Source organism: Akanthomyces muscarius, chromosome 5 (genome assembly GCF_028009165.1).
Source record: "Akanthomyces muscarius strain Ve6 chromosome 5, whole genome shotgun sequence".
Taxonomy (NCBI): Eukaryota; Fungi; Ascomycota; class Sordariomycetes; order Hypocreales; family Cordycipitaceae; genus Akanthomyces; species Akanthomyces muscarius.
The window spans coordinates 1,744,575-1,756,406 of NC_079245.1; the positions used below are offsets into that span (position 1 = coordinate 1,744,575).

General features: G+C 52.1%; 2 protein-coding genes across 2 annotated transcripts; both read left to right on the forward strand.

Annotated features, from left to right (window-relative positions):
• Window positions 1-651: 651 nt before the first annotated feature.
• On the forward strand, window positions 652-1,184 carry LMH87_009865 (uncharacterized protein; the record flags this gene model as incomplete). The annotated part of the gene is made up of 4 exons (XM_056196936.1): window positions 652-697; window positions 834-950; window positions 1,006-1,049; window positions 1,113-1,184. 4 exons carry the CDS (start codon window positions 652-654, stop codon window positions 1,182-1,184), a joined length of 279 nt encoding a protein of 92 aa, XP_056054034.1.
• A 9,664-nt stretch (window positions 1,185-10,848) lies between these two features.
• On the forward strand, window positions 10,849-11,526 carry LMH87_009866 (uncharacterized protein; the record flags this gene model as incomplete). The annotated part of the gene is made up of 1 exon (XM_056196937.1): window positions 10,849-11,526. One exon carries the CDS (start codon window positions 10,849-10,851, stop codon window positions 11,524-11,526), a length of 678 nt encoding a protein of 225 aa, XP_056054035.1.
• Between the last annotated feature and the right edge of the window lie 306 nt (window positions 11,527-11,832).

The window sequence follows — 11,832 nt, forward strand, 5'->3', positions numbered from 1 at the left end:
TAGCTTTGCTGGACAGAGGCAGCGCTGCCCCTGTGCCCTCACAGTTCCGAGAGCTCCACGAGCTCCAAGAGACGACGCTAAGACGAATACCCTGCGGCGTCATCCCCAGCGTTGTATTGTGGCGCTCCTGGATCAAGTCTAGCGGCTGCCACTATCCTGTCCCCACGCCACCAAAATGTCGCTCACCACCGCTCATCACCCGTCCTGTGGCTTGCTAACTTGCCTGTCGCTGGCCGCTTGCATGGCATTCACAGCAGCCCATCGGATACTAATCATCGACCGGCGCAAGCACACCTGCATGCTGGGGATCCCCAACCCATCTGGATCTATCAGTCCTCCTACCACCAACAACAGTCCAGGGGCAAGGCTAGGCCATCCAAGATCAGCGTCGTCGCGCCTTGGCCGTTGCCACTTGCATTGTCATTTCTTTGACTCTAGTTTTGAGACATTCCTGCAAGCCCGTCCAGCCTTTCCGCTAGGGTGGGTGTCGGGTTCCTCTCCCGTCTGGTCTTGCGGTAACAAGACGCCCCGAGGCCATGGATCACACCCGAATTTTATAGCACCGCGTTGATCACTGGCGTGGCATCACCAGCGTTGCATGCGCAACGCCAACCTACACCCGCATACCAGATACTTGATACCCGTGCGAATATGGTCCAGAATAGACAACAAGCATGCGACAATGACGCCATCTACGGTTCAAGTTCAAGTCAAACGACTGTCTCTATCCCTAATGTGCTCCTATACACCTACAAGTTACTGAATGGATCTTCTTCACTCGACAAATGCAGCGCCTTCCATCGTCTAGTGCCATAGCAGCTTGCGATATGCAGGACTGGCAAGCACGGATAAATTCGGTGGCGCTCACAGAATTTTGCACGACACGCCACCCAAAGACAGAAGATGCAAATCTGTCGCTACATGGAGCATTTCGGCGCCCCAGCCGTTGAGTCAGCTCTCCCAGTCCCCCTTTCATCACTACATGCAACGCCAACAATGAAGCAGGGCCGACGGGTATTATTAAAGGCCGTGGGCTGATGTTATGCTGGGTACGTCCTTCGCAAACAAATCCTTACTGTAGCGGCATGGCACTGGTTAACCTATCCGCGTAGGATCTTGGGCCCATCCGCGTACGGGCCTTTGGGGCCTTGTCAAGAATCCAGCCACCATCGCGGAACGCGTAGCAAGGCTCAAGATAGCGGCCAGTCGTCGAGTCCCGGCCCGGCCCAATGGGGCATATCCACTGAAGTCGTATGGTTCATAGTCCTGAGAACTTGGCGTGTTGGGGGTCACCTGCCAGAAACCAATTTTCTCCTACGACCGCGGCCATGCAGTATCCGGGCTCACTGTTCATAAGGTGTCCATGAACACAATTCATCATGAGAGTTGTTCTACTATCGCAGGGCCCACCTTTTAAGCAGCCATGATCATCCCTTCAATGTTATGCTGGCAGCCACTCGGCGATACATGACTCTCCACGACTGAGAGGGCGCAGGCGTTAGCGCATACATTCCATTGCGCCGTGCTAGCAAGCCCATGAGACAAAGCCGTTGGCTCTTGCCGACATGCTCTACTGATACTAGCTTCAGCAACTGCTGAGGTTTCCACGGCCATAATTCTCACGCTTCAACCGGGCTTCTCTGAGACATTGCCCCTGATTAGCATCGCTAGCGGGGCTTGCCAAACGCTGGCCTCGCGAAGAGCACGCCGTGGGATATTATGCTTCAGGTGCTCGCAGCTCCACGCAAACTAGAGACCCAATTCAAAAACATTAGACGACAGGGCAAAGACGGCCATTGCCACGCCTGTTCGTCGCCACGCCTGTTCGTCGCCACGCCTGCTCGTCGCCACGCCTGCCCCGGCGAGCCTTTGTTTCATCGTTCAGAACCTCCGCAGCAGAATTATGGATTCTGGTGGCAGGTCCAGAGCCTCACCTTGTTCATTTGTTCGGCTACGATAACTGCAGGCTCCCCAAACGGTACGGAGTGGCCGGAACTGGCTGCACATCTGTGCCATTACAGTTTACTTTTACATCACAATCATGCAGAGACTTCTATTTTGAGTAACCGACGTATTGGCCCTCTCCACAAGGCTATTTCCACGATTGAACTGCTGCAGCATTCCTGTTGACCGAGTTGTCCTCAGAAGGGCAGTTCCATGACGGGTTGATAGTAGCGGCGGATCACGTTATGCAACAAAGCTGCAGAGTTGGTCATGATTAGCTGGTCCTCCACTCGATCGGTGAACCGGCCAAGGGTGATTCCTTGGTTTGCCACCTTGGAGCCGTTGCTAGTTGCCAAAGGTCGCGCCCGCTCGGCGCAGAGGTCAAAGCGCGGGGCCGTTGACGGGAGTAGCCAGCCAGCTAACAAACAGCATTCAGTACCATGATTGGTTACTTTCTCGGAAGTAAACATCTTCAAATGTGACGAGGTCAAGCTGCCATAACAGAGGATATCAATATTAGTCGCACGACCTATGCTGCTTACCATTATTGACAAAGTGTGCAGTCAGCAGCAGTCAACCGCATGTCCATGACTCGCGCCTATTCCCTCAGCCATTACAGCGCAGGCTGTAAAAGCCAGAATGGGGCCTGTCACGGAATTATGGTGATCAGCGGCAAGGCAGCAGTGGAGTCTGGGTCCATTCTTGCGAGCACGTCCAACAGCATCTCGGATGAAACAGGGTACCCTTGGCCGTCAATGACTGTTGCGGCAGGTTGGCCCCGTAACGCCAGTCCATTGACGGACATCATCGACCGAATGATGGTGTAGCGGGACGCGGCCTATGAATGGCTCGACGTTCAAAGCTCGAGGCGCAGTGGCATTGCGCAACAGAAATCGTATCTGGTAAGGCTCAAACCACATTTGCAGCGTTCCAAAATCTGAGGAGGATCCTCCAAAAAGGAGGAGGCGTATACAGCCCCGTTGACGCCCAGGCTGCGGATCGAGTATCCGACGGTGAGGAAATGAGGGGAAAGTACACCATACCCAAGAAGTCTAGGCTCTGTCTGTCACAACTCAAAACGCACGCTCTGCCGTTTTCGTTCATTGCGTACTTCTTCTGCGCCATCTTATCCACCCCTTGGTTTGGACTACTTCGGTTAACATGGATCTCCTTGTTGCTCAGAGACCCTTGCAATTGATTGCTGCTAGATTTGTGAGATGAGTGCTAAGAAGACAAAGTTGCAGGACCACAAGGACTACCACCTGCATCTGAGGTGTTGAGCAACGCGGTAAGCATGGGAACTCCCGCTCAGCGATATACCAGGGATGCCTGCCTACCGGGAGCATGTTTTATTCTCCCCGGGCCAAAGAGAATTCCAGGATTATTAATGGCGAGGGTGCTGAACTTGGCAATAGCTTTGGTATTGAAGATACAAAGGTTCTAGTGCGAGGAATCGTTGCCTGAGTCGAGTGGTAAGGCCGACTAGAAGGCAGATGAAAACTCGCCAAGAAAAATAGAATGCTGAGTGTCTCAGCAGTCGACCAGACACCACGCGACATTGGCGCGGAGAAAGACCAGTCCCAGGAGAGGAGCTAACATAGGAATGCTTTGACAGTCGGCGTAATTTAGCTGCAGGTTTAGTGACGGCTGACTAGCAGGCACGGACCGACAATGGCTTTCCCCGGCGAAGGATGTGGCTCGATCAGGAAGCGGATCGCCGCGCCAGGCAAGAAAGACACTGGAGCGATTGTATCAATAAACATGTCCTTTCTTCAATGCGGTGATGGCGGAAGCCCGTGCCAGAACAGTTCATACAATCATTGGAGTGTCCTACGACAAGCGGCCGGTTCAAATGGCCTGGTCGCTCAGTTCGTCTAAGACTACGGAACTTGCAGCATCCGTATGGAAGACAGCATCTATGACTCTTTTTCTGAGTTGGCGAAGCGAATACAACGCCAACGTAGCCAGTTCGGCTAGCCTCGTATGCCACTGTTAGCGAGTAATAACCCCAGGAAGCATGCGAACCACGATGACGAATGACAGCTCAACGAGTGCGCCTCACTTGAACAGTGCCTTGCTTGGCCAAGCCCGGACCAAGGACTCTCTTGAGGCACATATTCTGCGCGTTTCCATTGGTTCCAGAACAGGCAGCAAGCAGAACCCATGCTAAACCGGCATACGGCAGTCCCAAGACAGCAAGTGCCTCGTCTCCTCGTGCTTGCTCTACATCCAGCGAATCCGGAAATGTTTGAAACGACGCATTGGCACTAGACGACTACCGAAGGTAACTAGGCAAGCCCGGGGGGGAAGAGTCGTGGAATGCGACATCATCATGTGTCTACTTCCCGGACTAATGGTTTGGAGAAACCCAGCTAGCGTAGGGTCCCAGTCCTACACTAGATCGTGGAAGTGGTCGCAGGCTGGTAAATGCGCATTGTTGCCAGGTTGGTCTCGCATGAAATGAGGCATCAGGAAATTCCCGACATGCACTACCGGAAAGGGAAGCAAGTGAGCGGCCAACTGAGACTACGGAAAAGAGGTTATTCAAACGGAACGGGTCGCGTACACGGAACGGGTCGCGTACCAGTATATGAAATACTGGACCAATGGTACTTGATCCGCGCGTATAGCTGCCTTGCCGTGCGAAGCAATCTGCCAGACGGCGTCGCCGTCAAAGGCAAAAAGCAGAGAGAACCGTGTCTTGTCAGAACTTGGTTAGACGTTGCTGTCCGTGCTACCCGTGCCGATATGCCACCCGGCAGCCATTCCTATCCTGCCGCATCAATGCACGCCGCCATTGACGTATCAGATCGAGACACGGCAGCCGTCGTGCAGTGTCGAACAGGCGTCCACGGTGGATAAACCCTGGTGATCACCACCCGAAGGAAGACTAAGCTGGAGTTTAAATCGCTGGAACAAGAGCTGGATCAAGAGCTGGCTGCCCAGCCATGACAGACTTGGTCGGGGACAAAGTCGGGCTGTGTTGGCGCGAACCGGCAGTACTTGCATGGCGGTGGCGAAACTCTCTGTCGGTCGCGTCTGGCGAACGGGTCCGCCAAGGGCTTGCACTCAACAGCATGATCTTTTTCTTTCTTTTTACAGTATCACGTAGATAAGGGTAACAAGCGCTCAGGTTGCTCAGAGTGGCAGGGTGCAAGTGTCGTCTCATGTATTACACGCAGGAATACCCTTGCCTGGCTGGAGCTGTCACAAGTCATATTTCGCCACCCGCATAGATTCGCGGCAGGCCCCGCGGTAGCTTTGTTAGTCTGAGCGGTGACGATCCTGCTGCTGGTAGAGTATTAGCTCAAATCTGTACAACTCAATGTGGTCGACGTCAGTCAGTCGAAGCGTATTATCATAAGTTAACTGGGAGACGTCTGGAAATACTGGCCCTTCCTGAACCCCGGGCATTCAAACATCAACGCCATTTTACATCATTACTCTCTAATTTCTCGTGCACTGTTATTGCGACCTTGATGAATGACCCTCCGAGTATCGCACGGAGGCGCCGATAGCGACCCCCTTGTCAGTTGAATGTCTGGAAGAGATGTATGAGATGCATCAGGCACAGCGACGATCCGGACCACTCACTATCCGAGATTTCGAGGGTTAAGCTCGTGACTTGCATACGTAGAGGCTATATGGGTGAGCTCATTTCATTCGCAAAACACGTTTCTTGTTCTAGAACGTAAAGGGCTGATTGGCGAGAAATGGGTGACTGAAGCGAAATTAAAAGATCGACAATGCCAAGACCCAGGCAACTGCCAACCGCCCCAACTACGACTGTAACGATGTCTAGGCTAACGCACTGGAGAACCATAAATCAGACCATTGTTTTTCTTTTGGACGCAAGTTGGGCGGCTGGCTAGTGGTCAGATTTGAAGCTGGAGAACAAGGCAAAAGAGGCCAAGCGTTTGGCGTCCAAATGCAAGATTTCCCGATCTCGCTGCTTTGCACCGACGAAGACCGTGACCGCTCCACTTTCAAGAGAGCCTGCAAGTCGTCGGTGCGGAATCGGCCAATTGCCAGAATGGCTGGCAGCCACACCAGCCGAAGTAACTAGTTACACTACGCACTGGAGGACCGTGCGGACTATACACTTGGTCGCTATTCAGCTGTGGCGGCAATCATGAGACCTAGCTTGAATTAATCAGCAGCGTAATAATAATAAATAGTAACAATAACAGATCTTCAAGAGAGGGGTTCTTCTTATGCAAGGCCTAAATGGCGGTTGCCAAGTCAAATGGGCTGATTTTGCCTTTATATGATAAAGTAATCGATCATCTGATACATACGACCATAGGTAGCAGAGAATTCGGGATCCCGTCTGCTCTCCCATAGACAAGCTGCTAACCGGCAGATTAGTAGTTGGGTCGGTGACGACCAGCGAACACCGGCTGTTGTATGTTATTTTTGGCATTTTTTTAGCATTTTTTCCCACCGTTTTTAGTGAGGGTCTGTAGCGGGCAAGTTGTGGAGTTGCGGGCTGGTCTAAATGTTGACCGCTACTAGTGTAATCGGACGTGCCGCGCCGATAGTCTAACTATAAGAAATGAAGAACACATCGAATCCTAAAAGGGAAGTGTCCCTGTTCTTTGTTTATCATTTTTCCTGGGCCTTCAACTTCACATAGTGTCTTTTGTTGCACCGTCGCTGTTGTGCAACGTGAACCAATGACCAACAGCTTTGGTAGATCTGCAGGCATGCTGTAGCTGAACTTGTCAAGACGCACAAGCTTTGATCAGCGAGTGCAAGTCCTGATGCAGCCATTTATGCAAGTTGGGTTCATGCGATCCTTACCTCCTCTTCCCTGCTCTTTCAGAACAACAAACGGTAGAAGGAACTGGTAGCGTCTGCGGAACACCGTGTAGAATACGTACTGGAGAGCGCTGTAGGGTACCTGTCGATGGTGGAGTGTCTCCGGGAAGCCAACAACACCCTGACATCATACACAACAGCTGAACATGACCAACATGGGTTAATGACATTCACCATGGCACTCTAGTAACGCTTCTAGAAGATAGATTGATGTCTTGATGAGAGTGTCCACCTTAACTGTCAGGGGAACGGGCGCAAAACAAAATTGGGCAAAAACGGCCGGAGCTTCGGCCCAAGATCCACGGCCGATCTTCATCTTTACGCTCCCGTTTCCGTTTCCGTTGACTCTGTACAGTCCAACTTTAATTGTAAATCACACTACGGATACCTTGCCCAGGAACAAGAACCTCCTGCATGAGTCGGGGGAGATAGTGTAATAAAAACAGCTGCAGCCTTTTAATTTCCCTGTTCCGACGGCCTTTGTTCATTCCAAAAGCCCCCCCCCCCTCCCCCTTGGGATGCAACGCACCAGGCAAAGGGTCCTCCTATCTGCATGATGATTGCGCAATTCCGGGCTCTCCAGACACGATCTCCCAGGGTCAGCCCTGGCCAGATGGGAACTTTGATAGTTCAGGTCAGGTCGGGCTATTGATTCGCCAACGGCGTGGCAGCAGGGTCTCTTTCTTCCCAAGCCATCATCAATATAGAAACGGGGACGCCGAGCTGCGATGATCAGTCCTGTCTGACTGTCATTTCACACACGTCGTCGAAAACGGAAACACGTGCATTAGCGAGGCACCTCGGTAGATCACCCTTTACCCAAATGGGTCGAATCAACCCACTGAAAGAGGGAATGCGGTGAGCGAGAATGGTTTCTTCACATTGTCTCGAATCTCGACCCTGCCCTGTTGCCTGGATCGCGATGATAAGTCACACTACAGCACTGGCTGGTCCCTGCGCCTGGAAAGTTTACGAGGAGGGGCCACAGGAGAAAACGAATTTCATGGTCCTCACCGTAGAGACCAGCAGGGGGGAAGAGGGGCGCCCTGAAAGGCGAGAGCCGATGACTCTCCTCTCGCCGCTTTTTCCTTGTCGTCGAGACACAGATTAACCCTCGCCAAGGTTGCGTTGTGTGTTCCACACGCAGCGGTGCTGTATTACCTTTGTTTCCGTATCTTCCTCAACTGACACCAGATGTCCGCACGCCTGAGTGATTTTCACAGGGGTGAGGCTGGTGTCACACGGCACATCGTGATTTGGTTTTGTATTTGGCGTACATTTTGCAGGGGTGTCAAGGGGAGGGGGAGGGGGGCAACAGCAAGCTACTGCGCCAAAGTACTGTGTACATAGCTAGCAATCCTAGTTCGATAACGGCGCGCTCGTTATTGGGCCGGGGTCATGATACGTCGTGTCGAAGGGGCACTATTAGTACGTACTGGTACGGTACGAATAATGCGTGCATGCATTCATGTTTCCCTTTTGCCTTGCCCCGGTTCCGTGCTATCGGGAATGGACTAGCGAGGCCGCCGGGGTTCTTTCTTTCTTTCTTTTTTGTTTTTGCTTTTTCCCGTTCGCCCAGGGGCTAATGCCCTCGTGGCCCTGTCGCTACTCCCCTGTTCTCAGATGGACTGTCGACTCTCGAGGGATGTTGTTGTACTGACGCCTCGCTCCACCAGACGTTCCCGACCCTTGAGGCGTTTTGATGCCCATGTCCCAGTCGCCACAAAACCCGCCTCTTCCTTTTACTATGCTGCTGTTTAAAGCCCCCTACTAGCATCAAGTTCATGATGATCTACGAGGAACGTCTGTGTGCTCTGCCGCCACCGGCCTTTCTTCATTCCAATTCGCCGAGCCAGATTTTATCGAGTCCAAAAGCTGCCATGACATCTTTCGCATTCAACTTGATTCATCTGAAATCGACGAAATCGTACCACATCTCCACCGTAGTGTACAACACCGTTTACACCGTTTCCTGCTCTTGGCCCTACGGGCTACTGGGTACACCATAAAGGTCGCCGACCCTACGTTTGGTCAATGGGACCCTACGTTTGGTCAATGGCGGATGGCACACACCCAACTCACAGTCGCCGGCTGCAGCAACGGCCCGAGCCTGACTGACATCGCTTCGGTAAGAAGCAAACCACGGCGGTCTCATGGCGACCGCTGATCCCCGATACGGGGTATGGTTCAGGCACCAATCATTGGCGCAGAGGAGGCCGTCTTGGCCCTCCACACGGTCCGCGGGAGGGCCACACCCAGCATTCCGACAGCCCTCCGCCACCTGACATTCGTCATGCTCGGGACAAGGGTATCTAAGGTCGCTAAACGGTCAAAGTTCTGGAAGAAAAACGACTATACGAGCGGAGAAGGCATGGATCGCGAGCAGAAACATGCAGGGAGATGGCTGCCATCAACACGCCCTACTCAGCTTTCATCGTCTATTTCGTCGAATCATCATTTGATGTCACTTCCCCATGTTTCTCACAAACTATGTATCATAATGCGCTGCACCTTTGTTAGGAGAGGGCTCTTTTGTTCCTTTTTCTCATTCGTCTCAAGAACGTTCCCGTACGGGGCAACCGGGACGTATCATGTCACGCCACGCCACGCCGAGCAACAAACAGACTTCAGACGCCGTTGCAGCAACGGCCTATTGTGCAGGCCCTGTCGCTAAACTCCATAGCGACCCATTTCCGAAGCCTGTCTTATCGTACCATGTCTCTCATCGCATGAATACATAATGAACCGGTGTCTATCCGGATAGTGGACATGCAGCAACGTCAACCACTCACCATTGCAATCGCAAACTGCCGATGCTCTGCAACCCTGGCTGAGGTATTTGAAAGATGTGTATCGCCACCGGGGAGGCCGAATGGCTTTTGGCGTGCGCTGTATCCAGACGCCTTGATCAGGCAGAAAAAAGTAGAGCGAGGCATTGTGGATGGAGTTGGTTGGCTGCGGATACGTCGCGGAGCTTGCTTCGCGAGTGAGTGCCTGGCAGATGCCGCACCAATGGCAGCTACGTTCCTGATCGCGTGCTCGGCCCCTTTGTTCGAAACCCAGCACTAAGAACGCCTATGATTAAGCGCCAAATTCGATTCGGCGTGCCCAGTGCATTTATTCACTTTGAGTCATGGCAGAAGCGATTGCCAAGCCACCAACGCGGTCCATTCACGGTCCCGCAAAGTAACTCAGATGTCTGACAAGAAACAGCGAACTGGGAAGCCCATTGCAGAGCAAACTAAAAATATAAGTGAAAAAGAAAGATTTTTATTCTTAGTGAGGTAAAAGAGAAGATATCAAGTATAACGAAGAGTAGAAGAGCAACGAAGAAGAAGAGGAAGGGAGTCAAAGGCAAGAGAACTAAGAGACATAAGCCAAATGAGCCAAATCAGAAAAATTAGAAACTGCACAAAAGAACAAGAGCAGGTTAAAATGAATACGTTACTGTTGCTTTGTTTGGTTTATTGCAGAAATGTGCCGAGCTCTCTTTCACTGGTGACTTTGTGTGGCCGCTGGACGCCACATCATGTGTTTTCATTGGCACATTGTGAACTGAATCGTACAGTCGTACAAAAGACGTGGCTGCTTGTACAAAATACAAGACTGAACTGACAGCTCAACCAGATAAAAGCCAAAAAAAGACACCGAGTATTCGCATTATTCCGACACCATCCTGCAAAGACACGCGGGCGAGCCGCCGACTGCCACCAGCGTTTACGGTGATCCTATAAATACATGTCTTTTTCTCGAAATAAAATGGCCACCAAAAGCGCAATCGACTCGATTTGGAAAAGTCGAAACCTCTGACAAGACCTCATTAAAGCAAGCACATCTCTGCAGAGACTGAAAATAAGAAACATGTTCACCTGTTTCACACAACTGCCCCCGGAACTCCGGTACATGATATGGGAGGCGGCGGCTGGCCCAGTGACCCTGCAATTCAGAGCATGTATAAACGGACCATGGAAGTGTGGCAGATACAAGCGATGGCGTTCTGCTTGGATTGACCAGTCATGTCGGTTGCCTGACCAGTTTAGTCGCCTCCATGGTTATCTGCCGCATCCTAACCTCACTTGCTCCATGATATACAGGAGTAAGGCGTCCGGCTTTAGCGCGTACAAGACGTGTAGAGAATCTTACCATGTTCTTCGCTCCATCTTTTCGAAGCCTGTTGAGCCAGTCGAAGGTCTGCCGCGCTGGTTCCGCTTCAATGTCGACACCGTTGAGATCGACGAGTCTGCGCTGCCTGTGCTGGCAAAGTACCCGTGGTTCAGCCAAATACGCCATTTATACGTCACGATCCGGGAGATGCCAAATTGGCGCTGGTCGGAAGATGTCAGGAGAAGAGCGCTGACAAGATATCCCACATACATCAGCACCGTCGAGGAACATCTCCCTTTGCTGAAGGACGTCACGTTTGATGTGGCGCGGGTGTACAAGGCTGTAGACGGACCCAGCCGTGCCAAAGACTTTTACTGGATGGTCGCTTGGAGTAGTATATTTGAGCGATGGCATGGCGCTGGGTCTCCTGCCTCGCCGCCGGCGTCCCATGCGCGGGTCATCCGTCCGCATCGAGCAGCGGAGGAGTGGCTGACGCCAACGAATTTTCTATGCCTGCTGAAGCAATTCTTGGTTGAGAATATTGGAGTGGCCGTAAATGGTTCTATGAGACTCAAGGTCATCATGGAGGCTCCAGACGAGCACCTGGAGCGACCCGCAGACTTTCTGACAAGAAATCGCCATCAATGGCAGGGCTAGCAACTGGCTCGACGTCAGACTTTCTGCTAATTTATTATACTCCCAATAGCAGCAATGGTAGCAATAGCAGCAGTAACAGCAGTAACCGGCGAATAGTAAAACTATAAGTCGAGATCCGTGCCAACGAGAAACGGGCCGAGAGTGTCAGCGGACATAAGAAACCAGAGACGCGGGTGCAATGATCTGAACGCGGCGGGAAGAAAGGCGAGCAAGCCATTTCTGCCTCTTTGCCAGAATGGTATCACAACGCAGAGGAAAGACGACAAGCGAGCAACTTTTGGCCCTTTGTCGGATTCGTTTTTCGCC